Source organism: Crotalus tigris, unplaced genomic scaffold (assembly GCF_016545835.1).
Source record: "Crotalus tigris isolate CLP2741 ecotype Arizona unplaced genomic scaffold, ASM1654583v1 scf7180000018691.1937549, whole genome shotgun sequence".
Taxonomy (NCBI): domain Eukaryota; kingdom Metazoa; phylum Chordata; class Lepidosauria; order Squamata; family Viperidae; genus Crotalus; species Crotalus tigris.
The window spans coordinates 1,369,133-1,390,529 of NW_024097150.1; the positions used below are offsets into that span (position 1 = coordinate 1,369,133).

At 38.8% G+C, this 21,397-nt stretch overlaps 2 protein-coding genes across 5 annotated transcripts; one reads left to right on the plus strand and one right to left on the minus strand.

Annotated features, from left to right (window-relative positions):
- The first annotated feature begins 317 nt into the window (after positions 1 to 317).
- On the plus strand, positions 318 to 17,968 carry TRAPPC3L (trafficking protein particle complex 3 like). 4 transcript variants are annotated; one of them, XM_039355542.1, is made up of 6 exons: positions 332 to 398; positions 4,088 to 4,135; positions 4,521 to 4,618; positions 5,881 to 5,980; positions 11,791 to 11,976; positions 13,443 to 17,968. In XM_039355542.1, exons 2-6 carry the CDS (start codon positions 4,133 to 4,135, stop codon positions 13,560 to 13,562), a joined length of 507 nt encoding a protein of 168 aa, XP_039211476.1. In that variant the 5' UTR covers positions 332 to 398; positions 4,088 to 4,132; the 3' UTR covers positions 13,563 to 17,968. The 4 variants fall into 4 exon arrangements, with proteins under 4 accessions (XP_039211477.1, XP_039211476.1, XP_039211473.1 ...); XM_039355539.1 differs by lacking the exon at positions 332 to 398 and adding an exon at positions 1,438 to 2,400; XM_039355543.1 differs by lacking the exon at positions 4,088 to 4,135 and having other exon boundaries at positions 318 to 398.
- Positions 17,969 to 18,117: 149 nt separating this feature from the next.
- Positions 18,118 to 21,119, minus strand: CALHM6 (calcium homeostasis modulator family member 6). Its single transcript, XM_039355538.1, has 2 exons — positions 20,481 to 21,119; positions 18,118 to 18,689 (listed from the first exon to the last, which is right to left on the minus strand). Exons 1-2 carry the CDS (start codon positions 21,015 to 21,017, stop codon positions 18,270 to 18,272), a joined length of 957 nt encoding a protein of 318 aa, XP_039211472.1. The 5' UTR covers positions 21,018 to 21,119; the 3' UTR covers positions 18,118 to 18,269.
- Between the last annotated feature and the right edge of the window lie 278 nt (positions 21,120 to 21,397).

Here is a 21,397-nt window from a genome sequence, read left to right on the forward strand (position 1 = left end):
GATCTTCCTCTAATCACCAATATATTCTCTCCTCCCAACTCTAATGTGTTTCAGCTAGGTGGAAGATAAAATATCTGAGAAAATCTGCAGGCACTTGGGAACATCATGGCATATTACTTAGTGGCAGATAATGTACTAGATCTGAACTAAGTCATGTCTTAATTTTGTTGAAATCAATGAGATTTAAATGACAGATTTAACTTTCCCCATAGGCACACTGCCTTATTCCCTCAGTAATGAAAATATTCAGAAGATTCTACAATCAGGCACAATCCATTTTAAACTCTACGTGACATATATCCAATTCCCTGTCTTTCAGATCTTTTTCAGATTGAAGAGGAATAAATCACAGCGGTACTTCAAAGCAGCCAGATGGCAATATTGGATAACATTAAAAGGTATGATTCAGCTGATAGGAGGGTAGTCTCCATGTGGTCCATTTGTTTTCTAACATTGTACTATCCCTTTTAAAGCAGATTCAGTATACTTCTAAAAATCAGCAAACGTCCATTGTGTAAAAATTGGATATGTCTTCATGAAACATTCATTATAAAGTGGACAACTATCATTTTTTTAAAGGATGGAGGTAGGGAGTCCTAGAATAAAAGGGTGTTTTTAATGAAAGCTTTACAAAAATCCTGCCTTTGTAGCCATTGGCCTTAGGTAAAACAGGGCAATTATTTGCAGGATTGTGGCTAGGAAGGGAATGTTGAACCTCCTTTCCCTGTTCTGCTGAGATCTTGATCAGAAAGAAAAAGGGGCATCTGCCAGATAAAACCTAAATAGGTGACAACAACTTCATGAAGCTTTACTCCCTCTCTAAATTCTTCTCCAAGGACACAGTGTGGCTTCAGTTATGCAATTGTGCCTACTATCTTTATTTTGTAGACCTTTGCTGAAACTCCAGTTGGTTTGCCATACATTTTGATGCCCAGCCTAGTTCAATGAACAAGAACAAGCAATATGGTAGCTTTGGGGCCCTACTTTGATTCTTTGCCCCACTTTTACATTATTGTTATTAGACAAGAGTGTCTCTAGCTCAGGGTTGAGTTACACCCGTCTGCTGGGTGGTTGCAGCAGGTTTTGGTCACTTCACATGACCCTGGGACACTGTGACCGTCATAAATATGAATCAGTTGCCAAGCATCTGAATGTAAATCACAAGACTCTGGAGATGCTGCAACATTCCAGCTGATCGGCGCTTCTTCTGGGCTCAGCAGAAGCACCAAGATCAGTGCCGAGCTCCAGCTGGAGCCTGGCACTGATCCTGGCACTTCCACTGAGACCTGACAGTCCCGAAGAAGCGCCGATCAGCTGGAAAGCGGCACTGATCCTGGCGCTTCCGCTGAGCCCTGCAGATCCAGCCATCTCTCGCTCAGCCTTGTGTGGTGCTGCCACCGGTTCAGCTCATTCCCATTCCCCACTACCACTTTTTTAGGATGGTCGTGTACCACCTGTCAGGTGCCAATGTACCACAGATGGTACCCATACCACTGGTTGAAAAGCCCTGTGCTATACAATTCAACATGGGCTACTTTCAAGGCGCATATATCTCTGAATATCTCCCTGCATTTTTAAGAACTTTTCAAGTGTGTTAAAAGCTCTGCCATTGTCAAAGGCATTGAGGAATCTGGTAAGGAAATATCTCTGAAGTAACCCAGGGGTCATGAATTGTCTAGTGGAAATAGAAAGGGACGAGCGTTTGCTTTTGTGGTCTAAAGCTCTACTGAGCCTTTTTGTCTCTGATGGACACGTAGTCTTTGGAAAGAAAGATTATGGAAAAAGTGATGCAATAAGAAGCAAGGTTTTACAAATGGAAGGTGCTTTCATCTAACATCCTCATTGTGTACTAAATTAGGGCAAATGTGCCATAAAAGCTTGCCCTAAAAGCACCTAGGAAAATGGAGAGGAAAGATGGAGAATAGATAATGTTGTCCTTTGCTCCTGCCATAAAATGTTACGAACAAGGCAGAGCCTTGTTAAAAGCCTCTCTGAAAGTATCCCCCTCAGTGGCAAGCTTCAAGCAGAGAGATAGCTATTTTACATATAATTTGCAGGCTGTTTTGTTTAATGGATCAGTTAACGATCTGAGTCAGATTGTTTACTGAAGTAAGCTGGATTTCTTGCCAAACACATTTCTGTTGGAAGACTTCAGGCTTACCGAGAAGAGGAGGAGCATCAGAAAAAGCAGGATCCATAGCATCAGAGTTCACTACAACCAGAGTGTAGCAAGGGCAATAGGACCAGGGTTGAGGAAGAAATGGAGTAGCAAGCAACCAAAGCAGCAGAGAAAAATGCTATCTAAGTCAAAAGGAATATAATACAGTACTGAATGTATCTTCCTACTGTCCAAGAAGAATGGCACATCCAGCAAATAGAAGACCAGAGAACGCCAAAATCGTAAGACTTGCTTGTATACCAAACTTTAGTATGCTTGTTATTTTAAGGTGGTATTCTTCACTATTCCTACTGAATGCATTTTGTGAATTCAGTATATTAGCGAAGTCTTCACTGTTTACATTTTAAATGGGGTGAATAGGAAAAAAAGAACTCTTTTTGACCATACTTCCAGTTCCAGTGCTTGTGGTTATGGCTAGGATGATTTTCCACAAAATTGAATCTATAGAAGACCTACAAAACCACTGGTATTCATCAATTATGAGGCCACTGCCATACCCTGTAGAAGTTTTGTATAAAATTATGTGGGCTGTGTGCATTTGTTTACTTCTCTTCCGTCATGTTCTCATCATATGCTAAATAATAATAACAATAACTGGCATTCATGACTAGAATGCTACTCTTTTAGAAAAGTCTGAGACAATAGATGCCTGAAATAATTTCTTTCTTTCTCTTCCTATATCAGCCCTTCCTTCCTTCCTTCCTTCCTTCCTTCCTTCCTTCCTTTTTCCAAGAATCCCCAGGAAATTTCCCTTTTGGTTATGCAAGGATGTGAAGTACAATATATTTTGTTGAATGAATGGCAAATTATGTGATTTCATTAAAATATATTTAACTATGCAAACAGTAAGATTTAATCTCTCAGCCATGCCCAGGGCAAGTAGAATCAGGGAACGAAAAATATGTTATTAGTTTACATTTTGTTTTGACTTTTCTGACTAGTACCTGTTTCTATGTTTAAACTTTGCTAGTTTTTTTAATTAGTTTGATACTGAATTGTCTTTAAGATGATAAGATGTTTTGGGAGGAGCTGGTTTTCAGCTGAGGCAATTTTCAGTGAGGCAACCCCCCCAAAAAACATTTCACATGTTCTGCATTTATATTTGTCTAAGCAGAAATTTTATTGAAGATGCTGTCATTTGACCTCTCAAATAATTTCAGGTCCTGATATTCTGGACAAGTCTTCATATTTGTTTCTTCTAGGCCACGAGGTGACAGCACCAGGAGCAGCAGTATTTTAAAATTTTGGGTCATTTTTTTCTCTCAAATAGAAGCAAATATCCCCCATGCAAACTCATACCATAGCACTATTTCTCAGTCTCAGTGGAATTCTTCGTCTTAAAATCCATCCATCTTAAAGTTGCTGAGATTGAGAAACACAGCACTCCTTATATATTATATTGCCCAAAAGAAAATATGCATCTGAGTAGTAACAATATTGTGTACAGAAATATTTTAGGTTTTAATTTACACATCCGACCTTTATTATTTTAATAAATAACTCAAAGCGATTGATATAGCTAACACTCCATTCTCCTATTTTCTTCGTAACAACAAGCCTGTGAGATGAGCTGGACTGACAGAGAGTGACTGGCCCTAGTTACCAGGCCAGCTTTCAAGCCTAAGGCGGGACTAGAACTCACTGTCACCTGGTTTCGGGCCTGGTGCCTTAACTTAATATGATTGATTCTGGTGCAAACCTAGTTCCTAACTCCAGTTAAGAGCTAAATTCTCTTTGCTTCTTATTGGTATTATTTCTCACTAAGTGGTTTATTGCTATTTTTTTTCTTTTGATTAGTGAGTTGCTTTTTCAATTCATAAATTGCTTTTTAAAAAGTAAAAGAATTTTTTTTTAAAAAAATCAATATATTTTGTGCTCCCTCTTCTTTTACTTCTTTTTATGTTATAGGACTGGCATTTGCCCACCATTTCATCCTCTGCGTCAGCTCATCACATGGTATGCAGACTGACTAATGCGTCTATCCTATTTTTTGGGATATTTGGGGAATTCATACTGGCAGATATGGTTGTATTATTTTTTCCAGCACAAGTGCAGTTGGGCAATGGACACTGCCTGGATTAACATATTGCACTAAAGCAGGTCCCTGTGGCTGGAGTCACATTCAGACTGAATAATAATAAACTCTGACTAACAAGCCACAATCATGGGGGTCATTCAATTTCACAAAGCAAAAGCACTTTTTGGATCTGTATTATATGCGAACCTACCTTCTGTCTGGGTTCTCTGTTTTTTCAAAGATACTTATATAGCCTAGAGCTCTTGGAGTAGAAGATTGTATGTTTTTCTTCAATTCTCATTTGGTATTTCCTGTGATTGACAGAGTAGAGAGCTTTTTGTGCTCACCTATGGTGCTTTGGTAGCCCAGCTGTGTAAGGATTATGAAAAGGATGAAGATGTGAACAAATATTTGGATAGCATGTAAGTATAAGGTGGCAAGAAGCAGCATGACATTGACTTATAAATTTGAGAAAAATCAACTAGTTATTTTTTCTCTGTTCTCCAGTCTGTTTATGTGGATGTAGATATCAGCTTGGGAAACAGTTGTGGGATTCTGTTTCTACTCTCCAACCTGTTTTGAAGCGGCCCATCCAATCTTCTCTATGGTTACTGAGATTGCAATGCTGTGAAGATCAGTAATCAGTAAAAGCCAAATCAGTGCTGCTTTCAGCTGGCCAATAGAAGTGTGCAAAAATCTTCAGGCTGTGCCCCCTGAACTAGTGAAGGTCCTGACGAATGAAAATTTCTCTGCACTTCATGCCAAAAAGTAAACATTTAATATGCTAATGTTTTTTCTCTGCCTCCATGATGTTGTGGGGGAAAGTTATAGAAAGGGACTTGTTTTGCAAAAAGAAAAGAAAAGAAAGGAAAGGAAAGGAAAGGAAAGGAAAGGAAAGGAAATAATGAAGCCGCTTTGGCTGAATTCCTTTACCTGATGTTTCTTCCAGTACTTTTAGCCATGGTTGTCGTGGGTAGAGTAAAGAAAATTAATTTTTTTTTTATCTTTCTTCTTCCATTTAAAGAACAGTAAATGCCTCAACTTCCAGAAAATATTGTTTTCTTCAAATTGGAGTCATACTCTTTCATTGCTTAGACAACAGACCTCTTCTCCAGAATATTGCAACCATTATTTTATTTACATTATGAATTTTATCCTGTTTTTTTCTACTATTTTTTTATTTTATTCAAAAGAACTTTAAAATACAAAAAATCCAGAAACAGACAAAAAAAACCCCATAAAACAAGGCATTAATAAAGTGCATTAAAAGGAAAGAAAATTGAACACATACACCCATGTTATCCCCCTAACTGAATACTGATTAATACATTACTACAATATTGGTCCCCATCCCTTGTGAAACATCCTCCCAAATGTTTAAACTAGTAAATCTATTTGCAAATTATTGACCTATCATCTATATACTATATTAAGGACAAAATAGTTAACAGGAAGAACAACAACAATAAAAAAGACAATGTTTCAATATGCTCTGTTAACAAAATCCACTAGTAAAAAATTTGCCATGGCATCTTATCTCTACACGGCATCTTATCTATGAGCTTTATCCTGCCTTTATGCTTGGAACAATGTGTGCCATGTGCCAATTTATATTCATATCAACTGTCAGGAAGTCCACCTGACACCTCTTCACCTTTTTTCTCTCTCTTTTCTGCTCTGTCAGGGGATATAACATCGGCATCAGATTGGTTGAAGATTTCTTGGCTCGCTCTGCTGTGAAAAAGTGCCGCAGTTATTCTGAAACTACAGACATAATTGCCCAGGTATGCAAAGATGATTTGCCTTCATTTTGCAAGGCTGAGTCCACTCTTATCATTTTATTTTCAGTCTGGACCCTAACAGCAGACTATAATCCAGGAAGAAAGTTTCACAAGGTTAGGTTTATTGTGAAGGGTTACTATAGAGAATCAGGGAAACTGAATAAACCCAAACTTTAGTACTCATTTATTAGTGAATGAATTAATTAAGGGTTTCTGAAAGCTGTTTGCACCTCTTTTTCCGGAATAGAAGACCAAAGGGCTATCCACCCTTTTCCCAAATAAGATTGACATTATAATATCCATCTCTTCATCATTAGTGATATTTTTAGATATCCCTATTTTTTTTCTCAGCTCCAGGGATCTCTCTTATGTTCCCTTTCTTACATGTGTTAGACTCCAATTTGTGTGATTCCCAGCTAATAGAACTGTTGGTGGGAAATTTGGAAATTATAATCCAGGGCATCTGAAAGAGATTTAATTGGGAAGGGCTATCTTAGCCTTGTGATTGCACCACTTGCCTTCAGGAACATACATCAAAATCTAAGGAGTCTGTGGAAATACAAGCTTGCCTGAATAGTTTCAAAAGAAAAGCCAAAATTCAATCTGAGGTTTGGAGCACCAAATCAAGTTTGTCAGCCAGTCCAATAGTCAGAATTTCAGGGCTTACAAGTACAAATCTCAACACAGAACAGGAGATCAGAGAGTTGTTTCCAATGTTGACAACGGAACACAAACCTCCAATAATTCAGCATTTGTTCCTGACAAATGCTCCTCCCCACAGCATCTCCATAAGTCTCAGTCCCCAGGTGTGCCTTGTGGAGAGGGGCGGGGCGCTCTTCTCTCAAGTAGTGGGGCCTGCCTGCATTGTTTCCTCCTTCTCTCCACTCTCCATGCTCTAGGACAGGCATATCAAACTGCCGGCCCATGGGCCGGATGCATCACGCTGAAACTGTGCCCACCCTATTGCCAGCAATGGAGGAAAAGTCAAAATAGATTGTGCGACGTCATTGACATGACGCGAGTTTGACATGCCTGCTCATCTCCTGAGCTCTGTCTCTCACGTTCATCCTGCCCCTGTTCCTCCCTGCCTTCAAGCCGTCCTAATCCTGAAAGACCTGCCTCGGCCTGCTCCTCCCCATATTCCTCTGAAGCCAGTGACTCCTCTACCTCAATCTCTGTTGGCTCCAGTTCCGGCTCATCTTCCTCTGCAGATTCAGGCTTCAATGGGGGCATAACACACACTTAACAACCATTGCAGTGTCCCATGGTCACATGGTCAAAATTCAGATGCTTTGCAAAGTGGTTCATATTTATGATGGCTGCAGTGTCTCCTGGGGGTCATGTGATCAGCTTTTGCAGCCTTCTGACATGCAAAGTCAATGGGGAAGCCAGATTCACTTAACAACCATGTTACTAATTTAGCAACTACAGTGATTCACTTAACAACTGTAGCAAGAAAGGTCATAAAATGGGGCAAAACTCATTTAACAAATGTTTCACTTACAACATAAATTTTGGGCTCAATTGTGGTCGTAAATCAAGGACTACCTGTAATGGGAGGTATCTGACCAATCCTCCACTCACTATGCCATTTCTTTATTTTATTTATTTCGGCAAATCATTCCTTTACAAAAGTTACTTCTATGTTGTTTTTTCGGTAGAGATTACTTTGGGCAAAGTGAATGTTGTGTGAGTGAGTTTAAGCCTGTGCGGTCTTCAAAAGAATCATAGATGGAATATAAAAGCAAAATATACAATCGTATACAGCACTTTTCATGAGAAGGGGTCAAAAAAGTACATGCATTGACATAGAAAGACTTGCCTTTTTTTGATTCCTGATTAGTCTGAGTAGCCTGTTGAGCTTTGTTGGTATGTATGAGCAACATACACAGAGTACATAAACATAACTAAGCTTTCCTCAACGTTTTCTATGTTGATATCTTGGTTTTTGTTGTACACTGGATATTTTGGAGTCTGTATTCTCTTATGGTTTTTTTTGTTTTGTTTTGTTTTTGTGGACACCTTGATGCAAATGACCACATTCTAATTGGCTTTCTTAACTTAGGTGTGTCTGCATTCTGTATATACACTTGTTGATGCAGTAAATGATATATTTTGCTGCAAATGTATTGTTTTAATTCATTGTGTTTTTAGCACAGACCTTTTAAGAAAAGATTTTGTTGAGCATGGGAAGAAATTCTAATGATGAGAAAATATCTTTGTTATGATTCTTCTAAGCTCTGTTCTTTCCAGCATTAAACAAAGCTTAGTTGTTTATTTTGATTTATTTGGGGTTTTGCTTATGGTCCAAGTCATGCTGGAGTTTAACCATTGTAATTTTCCTTGTTGTGCTGATTTGAGTTCAGTGGATGTTGAAAACTTGACAGTGGTCAAAATGGTATACCAGAAGAAGCCACTACATTCCAATTCCAATAAAACAAAAGAGAAGATGAAGAAGCAGCAAGTAGTTTGTCTTCTGGGATAGAACATCAAAGTGGCCATCACTGAGGCATTAATGAAAACAACATACTATGTTTTCTATTTCTAGAGGAGCCTATATATTTTGAAGAAACTTGGCAGACAGCAAGAAGTCTTCAAAGAGTATAAAAGCCTCACTCCAAATCTAGAAATTATTCAACAACACAGACATAAAGTCTATCAACCCAAGAAGCTCATGCATAATTCATTCCCTGAAAATTGTTTTAGATTGTCTAATACCACCTCCCATGACTTCAAATCAGTAGAATGGTTTTCTGGTGCCTTTTAACAGGATAGGATCCTACTGCGTTTTAAACGTCAACTAAATCCTCCGACACTGTACAGAATGAACCTGATCTAGCTAGTCTGCAAATACTGTGTTGCTGTGTTTAGAAATCTGTGGCCGTGTTTATTGATCCAGGATGGTTTAATTATATTCCATCGAAGTCCAAACCACACAAACCTATATGTGAAGATAACTAAGCCATGTCACAGAGCTGACGAATAACAACAGTCAGCTCCACTACCTTCTGTGGGACTGTGGGACTCATGGGAAAGTAACATTAATAAAGAAGATAAGTCACTTCTCAGACCTTAAAAGGAAATAGATTATTACACAAGTGCAGCTATGTATACCATACTGTGATTTCAATTAAGGAGGTAGCAGGAATACTGAATGAATGCATTAACATAACTGGAAAGGATTTGTAACTCAAGTCCAGACACAATCAAGGACTTAATTAAAGTGATGCCTCTCAACAACTGGCTTTTTAGGTGTTGAACATAAATTTCCTGACTGAGGTCTAGATCAGCAATGGTGGCTGTGGAATTCTGGGAGTTGAAATCCACATGCCTTAAAATGGTCAAGGTTGAGAAACACTGGTCTAGATGATGTTAAGGAACTAAGAACTGATCTAACCATCGTAGAGACAACTTCGGCATATATCCAATATTATAAAATTCACTCCCTCTTTAACCAAAGGTTCAGCAGAGATTTCCGGTGTAGAAGAGAAGTTCAACAATCCCCAATATGCTAACAGCAGAAGTTGACCTCAAATTGAATACAGGTAGTCCTCAATTTACGACCATAGCTGAACCTAAAATTTATGTTGCTAAGTGAGAAATCTGTTCATTGAGTTTTGCCCCATTTTACAACTTTTTCTGCCACATTTGTTAAGAGAGTCACTGAAGTTGTTGAGTTAGTAACACGGTTGTTAAGTGAATCTAGATTCCCCATTGACTTTGCTTGTTAATGGGGCAAAAGATTGCAAAAGGGGATCACATGACTCTGGGACACTGCAACCGTCATAAGTATGAACCAGTTGTCAAGCACCCGAATGTAAATCACATGATCATGGGGATGCTGCAACCACCCCAAATGTGAAGGATGGTCATCAGTCACTTTTTTCAGTGCCATTGTAACTTTGAATGGTCACTAAAGGAACGGTTGTAAGTCGAGGACTACCTATATTCGGATAAGTGGAGATTAATGTCCTTGAATCTTTTGTGGGGGGGAAAGGTGGTGTAGATAACACTACACTAAAGAACACAAGAATTGTTAGAAATTCGTCCTTCAGTACCGACCAAAGGTTAGATATAGAATCTAATTTGAAAGAAACTCCCCTTGCGCTAATGCAGTGTTTCCCAAACTTGACAATTTTAAGGCATGTGGACTTCAACTCCCAGAATTCCACAGCCAGCATTGCTGGCTGTGGAATTCTGGGAGTTGAAGTCCACATGCCTTAAAATTGTCAAGTTTGGGAAACACTGCGCTAATGGACTGACAAGAATTTATTTTCTTAGACAATCTTCTCCTGTCCTAAGAAAGATAATTGTTTTAGAAATTGATACTGTGAGACCATCTAATAAAATTTAAGGTCTCTATGAGTTTTTTTTTTTTTTTTAAAGACAGCCAACCTACTAGTATCTCCTAACAATTTTACAATTGGCAGAGCCCAGGTTAAAAGAAGAATTCTCTGAAGCCAAAGAAGCAGGATAAGAAGGATCACAAACCAATGCCTCTATGATAAGAGCCATCATTCCCCCCCCCCTTTTCTTCCTGCCAATTTTTCTGCAAACTGGTTCAATAGTAGCACTCAGCATGAACTGCTACCCTCTCTGTTCTTGTGATGTTGTGGTGAAAAGAAAGGAGTAAAAATCTTTTTCTCTATTCCCATTGTTTCTTTTGATTCAGACATTTGAAGTGTTCCAGTATTTGCTTCACTGGAATATGGAATGCTTAAACTGGTTTATATTTTGCCTTGTCAAAGTGCAACAAACTCAAAATGTTTCCACAGAACACTCCAGATGGGATGTTGGGGTTTGAGAACTAAAACAAAACATATTTTTCTATTTTGTGCAGAACTCCAGAAAGAGGCATGACTCTAAACAGACATAGACAATAAATGTGCCTGGATTTCTTTTTTCTTTTTCTTTTTAATGCAGTAACCAGGGGAGTTGTTTTCATTCAGATTGTGAATTAGTTTCTTTTCAGCTGAAATCCTGATGATCACATACACATGCTGCTCTAGAGTGAGCTTCAGAGGAGAAGAGCCCCCACTGGCCTCAGTGTGAATTATCACTCCCCATCCCCTCTCCCTAAAATTATTGCAAATAAAGAAATAAGTGTTGTCAACGTCATGCTGAGGAGGCTGTAAACATTAACCCTCTTGGCATTCAGTTGTTCTCTTAATGAAAATCCCCAATCCCAGTATTTGAGAGGCTGCCACAAAGAGGAGAGGGTGCACTTATTTTTCAAAGCACCAGAGGGCAGGACAAGAAACAATAGATGGAAACTAATAAGGAGAGAAGCAACCTGAAATTAAGGAGAAACATCCTAACACTGAAAACAATTAACCAATGGAACAGCTTGCCATCAGAAGCGGTAGGTGCTTCATCACCAGAGGTTTTAAAGAAGAGATTGTCTGAGTATCAGTCACTTGTCTGAAATGGTATAGGATCTCCTGCTTGAGCAGGGGGTTGGCCTAGAACAGGGGTCCCCAACCCCCGGTCCCTGGACCAGCACCGGTCCATAGCATGTCAGCAACCGGGCTGCACAAACAAGCATAGCCCCATCTGCAGGATGCAGGCAGCATGCAAAACCATGCCCCCTCTGGTCCGTGGAAAAAACTTTCTTCATGGAACCACTCCCTGGTGCCCAAAAGATTGGGGGCAGCTGGCCTAGAAGATCTCCAAGTTCCTTTCCTGCTCTGTTCTGATTGATTGAAAATCATGGTTCATACCTATAACAAATAGAACAAATGTCCCAAAACTATCTAAGATAATTTATGGTTTCACCCAATGATGACTTGGCATATTTTCCATTCCATTGTCAGGTTGCTTTTAAGATGTATCTGGGTGTCACCCCTACTGTAACTTGCAACAATGCAATGGGAAATGAGTTTTCTCTCATTCTGGCCAAGAATCCTTTAGTGGACTTTGTGGAGGAGCTACCGGCAAGTCGATCATCTCTTTGTTACTGCAGCCTGCTGTCTGGGACCATCAGAGGGGCTCTGGAAATGGTGAGAAAATGAATACTGGCTCTTTCTATGCTGCCCCCCCCCCATTCACAGAACAGACTCCTACTTGTTTGTTCCTAACCATGATGCTGCCCTAGTGACAATATACATGCCTGACATCATGAGACAACTTCCAGCATTTGGTACTTGCATTGTAAACAGCTATATAAAAGATGGAATGTGCATTGTGACATTTGCAAGGCCTTTGTTGTCAGCTTCTCCCCCATTTCCCCTGGGGGGTAAGTGATCAGCCTGACCCATAATTTTGGATCATCCTATTGTATACTGTAAATTCATCTATTATGGTTTGTAACCATGGCTTATTGTTTAATATATAGTACAAACCTAGCCAGATAACCCTAGCCAGATATAGTACAAACCTAGCCAGATAACACACACAATTTTGTGTGTTTGTGTGTGCCTTCAAGTCAGTGTTGATTCCTGGTGACTGCCTGGATTAGTCCTTACAATTTTCTTGGCAAGATCTTCAGAAGTGGTTGTGATTGCTTTCTTCCTAGAGCTGAGAGTGAGGGTCCCAAAGTCACTCAGCTGACTTTGTTTCTAAGGTTCAGAGTCTTCCAGCTTCTAACCTTATGCCTTAACCACTATGGTACATAAATGCCTCTAGCCATGAGTTGTTACCCATGATTTATTAGATAAACCAAAACTGTCAGGGTTCACTGAAAATGTTAAACTCAAAACAAATAAAATACATTAAAAGCTTAGTGTCATGTGCAAATCCAATCAAATTTTCCTACCGATGCTATTAGCCTTTTGTAAATTTGACATTGAGGAAACAGACTAGATAAGGTTGATTGTCTTTCTAGGCTTATATGGTGCTTTTCAAAGACCTTCTGCACAAATGTTTTCTGTGTGGGGGATTTGTGTCTGGTGTTTTATCTTTTGAGAGTCAGTTTGGTGTTAGGGGTTAGAACAGGGAGACCTTAAGTTTTAGTCTCAGCTGGATGCATCCAGTTACCCTTTCGGTCCTAGAAAGAAGGCAGTAACAAACTTCTTCTGAAATCTTGCCAAGAAAACTGCAGGGACCTAAAGGCACAAAACAAACAAGCCCCAGCCACTATAGTCACTTAATTGTGAGTTGTGTGGCTATATAAATATGATGAATGAATGACTCTCATGGTATCATTGACCTGTATACTTAAAAGCACTTAGATTTGCAACTGGATCTCATATAGGTGATATAGAAATGGTGCCCTAAAAAATGGGAAGGTGAAGGTAAAAGCAATAAGCACAATATTATATGGGTATTTAGCAGTATACATATATCACATTTTGGCCTGCATCCATGTTTTCAGCACCAGGTAAAAGCCTTATTATTTTTCTAAACCTTATTTGGTGGAATCTCAGAATATATATTTAACAAATAAATAAAATACCCCATTATTGTATGGATTTCCTACCATTCTAAATCTAAGTTCCTGTTACATCTATTAACTTTTTATTTTCAGATACACCTAGCAGCTGAAGTGATTTTTCTTCAAGACACTCTGAAAGGAGACGATGTGACAGAAATCCGAATCACATTCTTGAAGAAGGCTGAAATCAAGAAATACAAGAGAAATAAATGATACTGTTATCTGAAGTAGTTATGTACTTAGGGTCAGCCAAGTCTTTGCAGCTGCCTACAAAGAGGAACCTTCCAATTCAGGAAGAAGCATCCACCCAGAACATGACTAAAAACAAACAATATTTCTAATCCAGGCCATGCATGCCCAGAAGCTTATTGGAGGAACAAGAAATTAGCATACAATCCCCCCCCCCCCAAGGGAATGTGCAGTACTCCAAAATGTATTTATTACCAGGAATTGGATGGTGAATATTTGTAGAATCTCTGCTCCCTGAAAAATATCCTTGCATGTTGTTTCATATTGGAGCTGTGCTACGTCTATTTCAGTGAGGTAAATTTCAGTGCAAGGCTGTGAGGAACAAGGTTTTCTTAGGAGTGATAATTCTCCTGAGGAATTGCCTGAGGGAACTTTCTCAGGCCAGACAAGGGAAGTCCATGAAATGTAGTAAACAGGGCTAAATACAACCATCAAACTTTTCCATGTCCGTTAGAGCTCCCTGCAATCATACTTTCCCCAAATTAATGTCATAAGGTAGGCAGTGTAAAGAAGATAATGCAGCCCTAAAAAAAGTTCAAGATGCTTTAGAAGCAAAATGTAATAAATACTTAACAGGCCCCCTAATACTTTCCCTTCCTAGGACCCCTGACTGCTTCCCTGACACCATCCAAAGACTGCATCCTCAATTTGATGCTTGCATTTCTTGGGTTACCATCAAAATGGTGCCCACATCTTTGGTCAGGCTTCTGAGGGAACTGGCTTCTGCTTGGACTATCTCTCTTCATAAAAGGACTTGCCGATTTTTACATTTTATTTTATGCTTTGGATTTTAAGATGTGTATAATTTTAAAGAAATGGAAAGGGTAAATGAGATATGTAAATACATTATCTAAACCAAATTGTGCATGAACTTAAGAAATTATATGAGAATGTAAAATATATTTTTCTGTTTGGAGATTGTTATTCTGTCAAAGCTAAAGTATTGTTAAATAATTGCCTTCATTTAAGATAGAGGTTTGCTAATGTCTTCTGACATAACATTCAATGAGCAAAAGGAGGATCAAGACTTAGCTAAGAAATGACTTTAGCTTTTATTATGAAACTTTAGCAGAAACATGCTAAACATGCTTCTGAGAAATAATCCTCCCAAAGACTTCCTGAGCAAAAATTCTAGGTTTTTGAAAACTAATTCCTGGGGTATTATACAAAAAAAAAAAACATGGGAAATTTCACTTTCCAAGAATCCTGATTTGTAATATATGGAAGGACGGAAGTATATAGTTGCCCTCTTTATCCATTTATTTAACAAAAAATATAAACCCCTTTTAATCCAAATGGACTCTGAGCAGTTTACAAATGTAAAAGAACAATAAAATAAATAAAACGATTAACATAATTATGATACTCAAGTGATTACAGTCACTCAAATAGCATTAAGGACAAAAGAATTGCTAGAATATAGTTGGATCTACACATATTTCCAGGGGTAAAATATTGCACAAAATGGGGACTATTCCTGAGAAGTTCTGTTACTGGTCCACCTCCTATGAATCCAAGAAGAGTGGACCTTTTTTCTAGTTATCACTTTTAGCTTGAATCCTAAAATATGCTTAAGAAAAATTCAGTTCTTGCATCTATGATTTCTATATTCTTGGGATATTCTTCAGATAAAACTGGAGTTGGGGTAAAAGGCATTTAATCTGCATTTTAGTGCAAACCACTCCAATTTGCAGCTTCTTATACACGTTAATATTTATCTTCTGAGTTCTAAATGCATAGTTTATTGAAAGGTATATTTAAGTGTCCAAATTGTCATACCAAAATGCCTCTCGAACCAAAAGTTTATTAAGAAAAAAACTGATAACTGAAATATGCACAAATTGATAACCAGTGCAGAATTTGAGGAAAAAATGGATTTTAGACTGGAAAAGGGGAAAGGGGGAAAAGAAAGGGGGGGCTGAGAGGCTATTTTAGTTAGGCTAGTACTCTCCTTGTTGCCTTATTTCAAAAGCAGTAGTATAAGGAGATTTACAAAATGCAACTATCAAAATTATCCCTTCACTTGATGATTTGGGTTATTTTGATTCTATTATAGTAAAAAGCAGGCAGAATAACCTTTCAATTAACCTATACCCCTATAACAAGGGTCTTCAAACTTGGCCCTTTTATGACTTGTAAACTTCAACTCCCAGAATTCCTCAGCCAGGCATGCCAGGAGTTTAAAAGGGCCAAGTTTGAAGACCCCTGCCCTATAACAAGGAATGGGGGAAGAATAAAATGGGAGCCTGATTTTCTGAAGTCCCAGCTAGGCTTTTGTCTGAAGCAAAGAATTTCTTCTATCAATATGATAACATTCACTGATTTGTAAGACTCAAAGTGGTGCTTTCTGAGACACACCTTGTTTTCCCCTGAACAATTTGAAAAGGATATCCTGTCAAAAAAACAGTATTATATCTGTCATAGAATTTTTTTTAAGAAATAGTCCTGCTGTGTGTCAAGCAGCTCTTCTCTTTTTAAGTTAATTTGACTTAACAGAGTGGCTTATAGCAATAGTTCTCAATCTCAGCAACTTTAATATTTGTGGACTTCAACTCCCAGACATCCCTAGCCAGCAGCTGGCTTGGGGAATTCTGGGGGTGGAAGTCCACAAGTATTCAAGTTGCTGAAACTGAGAAATGCTAGCTTATAGGTTAGTATTCAGACCTTTCCTAAAACTGTGTTTGTATTTGTTTTGATTCTGAAAGCCTAGCTGAGGGTCTTTTATTATAGACTTGGGAAATTAGGAAATATACATTAGCATCAAATTCCCATAATGTTAGCTAAATCAAGTTACAACCAGCTGTAACAATCATTCATGACGTTAATCTTTTGAAATTATAAAAATCAATGTCATTAATAACCAGGACATCTGAACAAGTCTTCAAAAAGCTACCATATTTTAACCAAGATTAAAAAATAAAACAAATTGCAGTAACACTAATAAGACGGGGAAGTTCTCAAGCTTTATGGTGCCCTGAACCCAGAACTTCAAATTGGATTCACCTTTTTCCTTATTTCATTTCCACAAATTTAGGAATCTGCTATAAATATTACTTTAATGAATATTAAATATTTATTAAATAAATTTAATAAATAGACATCCTTGAGAAATGCAATGGTTTGGGAGTGGAAGTCTCCTAGGAAAAAAAAATATTTGAAATAAAGAATTCCCTTTGAGCTAGATGGCCTGTTTTAATAAGAAAAGGTGAGACAATCCTGCTTGCTTTACTTAGAGAATTAACACATTAAGAGAATTCATTTAATATTCTCTTGAGCGTGATGATGAAAGTATGTGAAAGTAAAAATAAAGTAAAAGTAAAGAGACTTTCCCCCCACTGTATTTAACTATCCCCTACTTTTACTGGTATTATTCAAATATTACTGATAAGTTACATAGCAATTTTAAAGGCCTTACTTGTTAAGAAGTATTAATTACAATCCTTAATTCATTTGCCACACTGCTCTTTTAACTGGCTTGATGTAATATATTTCATGTTGAGAATCCTACTGAATATACATAAAAATTTGGGAAAAATATTACCTATAAACCACAATTATGCACATCATTCAATTAAAAAATAAGTAAAAGTTACTTTCTTTATTAGATACTTAACTCCTAGTATTTTCAACACATCCACATTAAGATGCCAGCTCAATTTTTTCCTATTCTGCCTGACCAGCAAGATTTTGGAAAACCCGAAACATGGCAAGGGCTCAGGTCTAACTTTGCTTTGAAGACAACCTCGATCCCTGCCTGATGCACTCCAGAATTTCCTTCCCTCTTGGCCTTGAAGAGACTTGAAGAACTCTTATGCCATGGGGTATAGAAGAATTGAACAGAAATCAAATCCTACAACAGTATTTGATTGTATTAAAGATTAAGAATTTTTTTTTTAATTTTACTGTTAGAAGTAAAAGGAAGGAATATAAAGTTGTTTTATTTGATCAAAGTTAAAATAGGTCTCTGTCTCTCTCTCTTTCTTTTTCTCTCCCCTCCCCCCTCATGTTCTGGCAGTCCTTTATAGTTTTTTTGGTGACACCAGGGTTGTAAGTTAATGATTTATAGATTTGCTTATAAATAAGGAATGGGATATGGAATGAAGAGATATCAGCCTTATGGAGAGTGAAGATTTACTAAATTTGTTTACACTTGCAATGAAGCCTAAAAATCACTTCTTCATATATTTCTTTTCTTTTTCAATATTATATATTTCTTTTTCCTTTCTTTTTCTCTTTTCCTGCACTTTTTTCTTCTTTCTTACCATTCTTACCATCTATCTCTAAGTTTAGTTTGTATTCATTTTTTACTATTGTAATTAAAATTCTTAATAAAAAATATATTTGGAGAAGAAAAGACATGGGACAAAACTCATGGCAGAGCAAATGTTTTGCTTCTTATTAAATGAAAACCTGACAATAAGAATCATGCAATAAAGTAATGAAATAATGCACAATGTAACTATTAACAAGCCTTGATATTTGTCAGCCCTTCAGAACAGACCAGACTGGGAAACCAAAGTTTTGAAAGCTAATACTATTTGTATTAAAAGCTGGTACTACTTTTATTAGAAGGTTACAATATTAAACTCTAGCAGGCAAATAGGTTTTCCCCTTCCACCTTTATAAGGCTAGGGAGGCTCTTGTCTGACACATTCTCTCAGATTACAATTGTTACAATATTTGGGCTTCAACATTTGCACCATCTACAAACTGTAAACAACTGGGGTATATGTCTCCTGTTGCAGACTTAATGCTACCACTTTGAGATTTCTGACTGACATATTTATGGATCATACTGTAGTAACAGTCTTTAGGATTGAAGGCAAACAAGGAGGAAATGTTATCCCAGGCTTTGGCACTTGGGGTTTGAAGTGGTTCCAACTCAGTAGAATCAAAGAAGCTTTTAAGATTCCTCTCTGCTAGCTTCGAGGCATGTTCTTTGGCCATGGTGTCAAAAAGTTGTTGCTCCTTTTGCAGGTAGACTTTCCAGAAGGCAAGTTGAAGAAAGCTGACTGGAGAGCGGCAGCGAGCAATGCAGGTAGCAAGAAGGGCCACGGTGAAGACACCAGCAATCAAAATCCATCCAAACACCTTTGGAAGAAGCATAAAAATGATAATCATGCTTGCATCAAGGCATTAAATGCTATCTCTCATTCGGAGGGTATATTGTAACTGATCTGCATGGATATTTACAATCTAGAATTCAGAGCTTTCGCATGTAGGGGAAAAGATTAAAGCCTTTCTTTTTAATTGTTGCTCACCTCCTGATATTTATCTCTTCCTGTGCGATGCAGGAGTGGCTGAAGCAACACATCAACACTTGTTTCTCTAGATCAGTGTTTCCCAAACTTGACAATTTTAAGGCATGAGGACTTCAACTCCCAGAATTCCACAGCCAGCAACGCTGGCTGTGGAATTCTGGGAGTTGAAGTCCACATGCCTTAAAATTGTCAAGTTTGGGAAACACTGATCTAGATTTTTTGAACCCTAGATACAGTGGTGGGATTCAAATATGTGAACAACCGGTTCTCTGCGTGGATGCCCCTTCTGGAAGTCCCTTCTGGGCCTGGGCAACAAAAAATTAGCTACCAGTTCTGCCAAAGTGGTGCGAACTGGCTGAATCCCACCACTGCCTAGATATGATAGCTACAGCAAAATTCTAGTAGGTTCTTAAAGTAGAGATGTAAAGATGGGATTTCTCAATACAACTGGAGGGACAAGGTGGATAATTAAGGGATCTGAGCAGGTATGGAAATGTAATAAATCTTTTTATCTCTTATTGTTAAGGTTGTATAAGGTGATCTGGATTTGAAGTGGGAAAAGTGATTTCAGAATGAAATAGAGAATTCTCAAGAACAGCTATTGGCATCTGCATTATTTCCAAAGCTTACACAGCCACCATCTGTAGCAACCAGAAGACCCCAAGAAAGTAGATGTTTGATATAAGGACAGGGGGTACATATGTGCCTGGATGAATTCCAAATCACCTTTTCAAATCCAGATGGCTGCATAGTTGCATGCTAGAAAATTCCTGTGATTCACAATGGGAGGAAATTCCCCCTGATGCTAAGGAGGAATTTCCCTCCTAATTGCAATCAATTTGTCTGCAGGCAAGAAAAGATCCAATTTTTCTTATTTCCTTACACAACAGTTTCCCAAGCTGGAAGCAATCGGTAAGGGCATGTTATCTCTAGTTTACTATTAACTATGTTGACTAAGTGGACAATATCATCAAAATGGACATTTGAACCGAAACAAATAAAAAATCTCCTAACCTGGCACCTAAAACCCATGAAACAGGCTGCCACGGAGGCAAATCTATGAAAGTCTTTAAGAATGGAGAGAAGGTAAAAAGGTTCCTCATGCTATTTCAATAGTCCAGTTAGCACCTCTGGAGGATTCTAAGTTGGGGAACCTGACTGTTAGATACCTTGGAAAAAGCCATATACTAACCCAGTGATGGCGAACCTTTTAGAAACCGAGTGCCCAAAAACTGGCCCTGCCCCTGCTCCACCCCCTGCCCCGCTCCCATCCCCCGCTGCCTGCCCACAGGGCCACTCACCACCTCCAGGACCCACCGCAGATCACCCAGGCAGCCCAGCAGTGCTATGGCGGTCATGCCCTCTGCCCGCACTCTGCAGCATTAACTGTGCATGATGGGGTGTGAGGGCAGAGTCTTGTCTACGCTGCCTGGCTGCCATGTCCTTGGCTGCGCTACTCCATGTGGGCCATGCTCAGGGGTGACTCTCCTTCAGAGGGGCTGCTGGAGAGGAGGGGTTGCGGGGGGAGGCAAGTCTAGGGCAACGCTGCGTGTACCCACAGAGAGGGCTCCGAGTACCACCTCTGGCACCCGTGCCATAGGTTTGCCGCCACTGTACTAACCTGTGATTGTGCTCGAAGGGTTGCGAGTATCTCCAGTTCGGTAGAAGGAGAGACAGGGCTGAGACAAGGCACTTTAAGCAGAATTTTGATGCATTCTTCCCCTTTGTCTTCGCACAGGTATTTCTGTAGGATGGGGCTCCCAGTAGCAGTACATTCATAGAAACTTCCTCCCAGTAAGGCCACAGAAATCCACGTGAGAGGAGCCACAGCAGCACTGAGTATTGTAAATCCCATCACTTGTAAGTAGCGCTGGAGGCGATTCCCATGAGGACATCGACATGGTCTGCCTTTGGAGCAACATCCAGTGAGCACCTTCCAAGAACGTACACTCAGGAGCATGCCCAGCAGAAACAGAATAAGGGCTGGCATCAGCAGAAACATACCACCATAAAGTGTATTCCAGGAGTTGCATGGGCATTTGAACACCACCACAGAAAAGATACGCTCACTGCCTGCAGTCAGCAGAGACACCACACCATAGCCCAAGACCTTCTGGTGATTGACAATGAAATCCAGCACTGGGCGAAACTTTTCCATCCTCTGATTCGGTGCTGTAATGGTTCAGCTCAGCTCTGTGATTTGTGTTCACTGTTCAAGAAGCAAAAACTTCTAAAAGTTTGTTAAGAGAAGAGGAAGAGATTTATAGTTCTAAAATATCTGCTCAGGAGAACACAGTTTCATTTTCATTTTCTGGGGCAAGAAAAAAAAAAAGTTCATGCTGATATTATTAAGCAAATAATATCTTATCTACCAAGTAAAAAAAGAGACACAGCATTAATTTGTTAAAGCCATAGGCTGTTTAATTTCTTTCCAACCGAATAAGAATTATAGAGTCATGGAATGCCAGTGTTAGAAGGATCTTAGAGAATTCACCTAATTCAAAACCTGCCCAGCGCAGAAATCCATTTTAACATCCC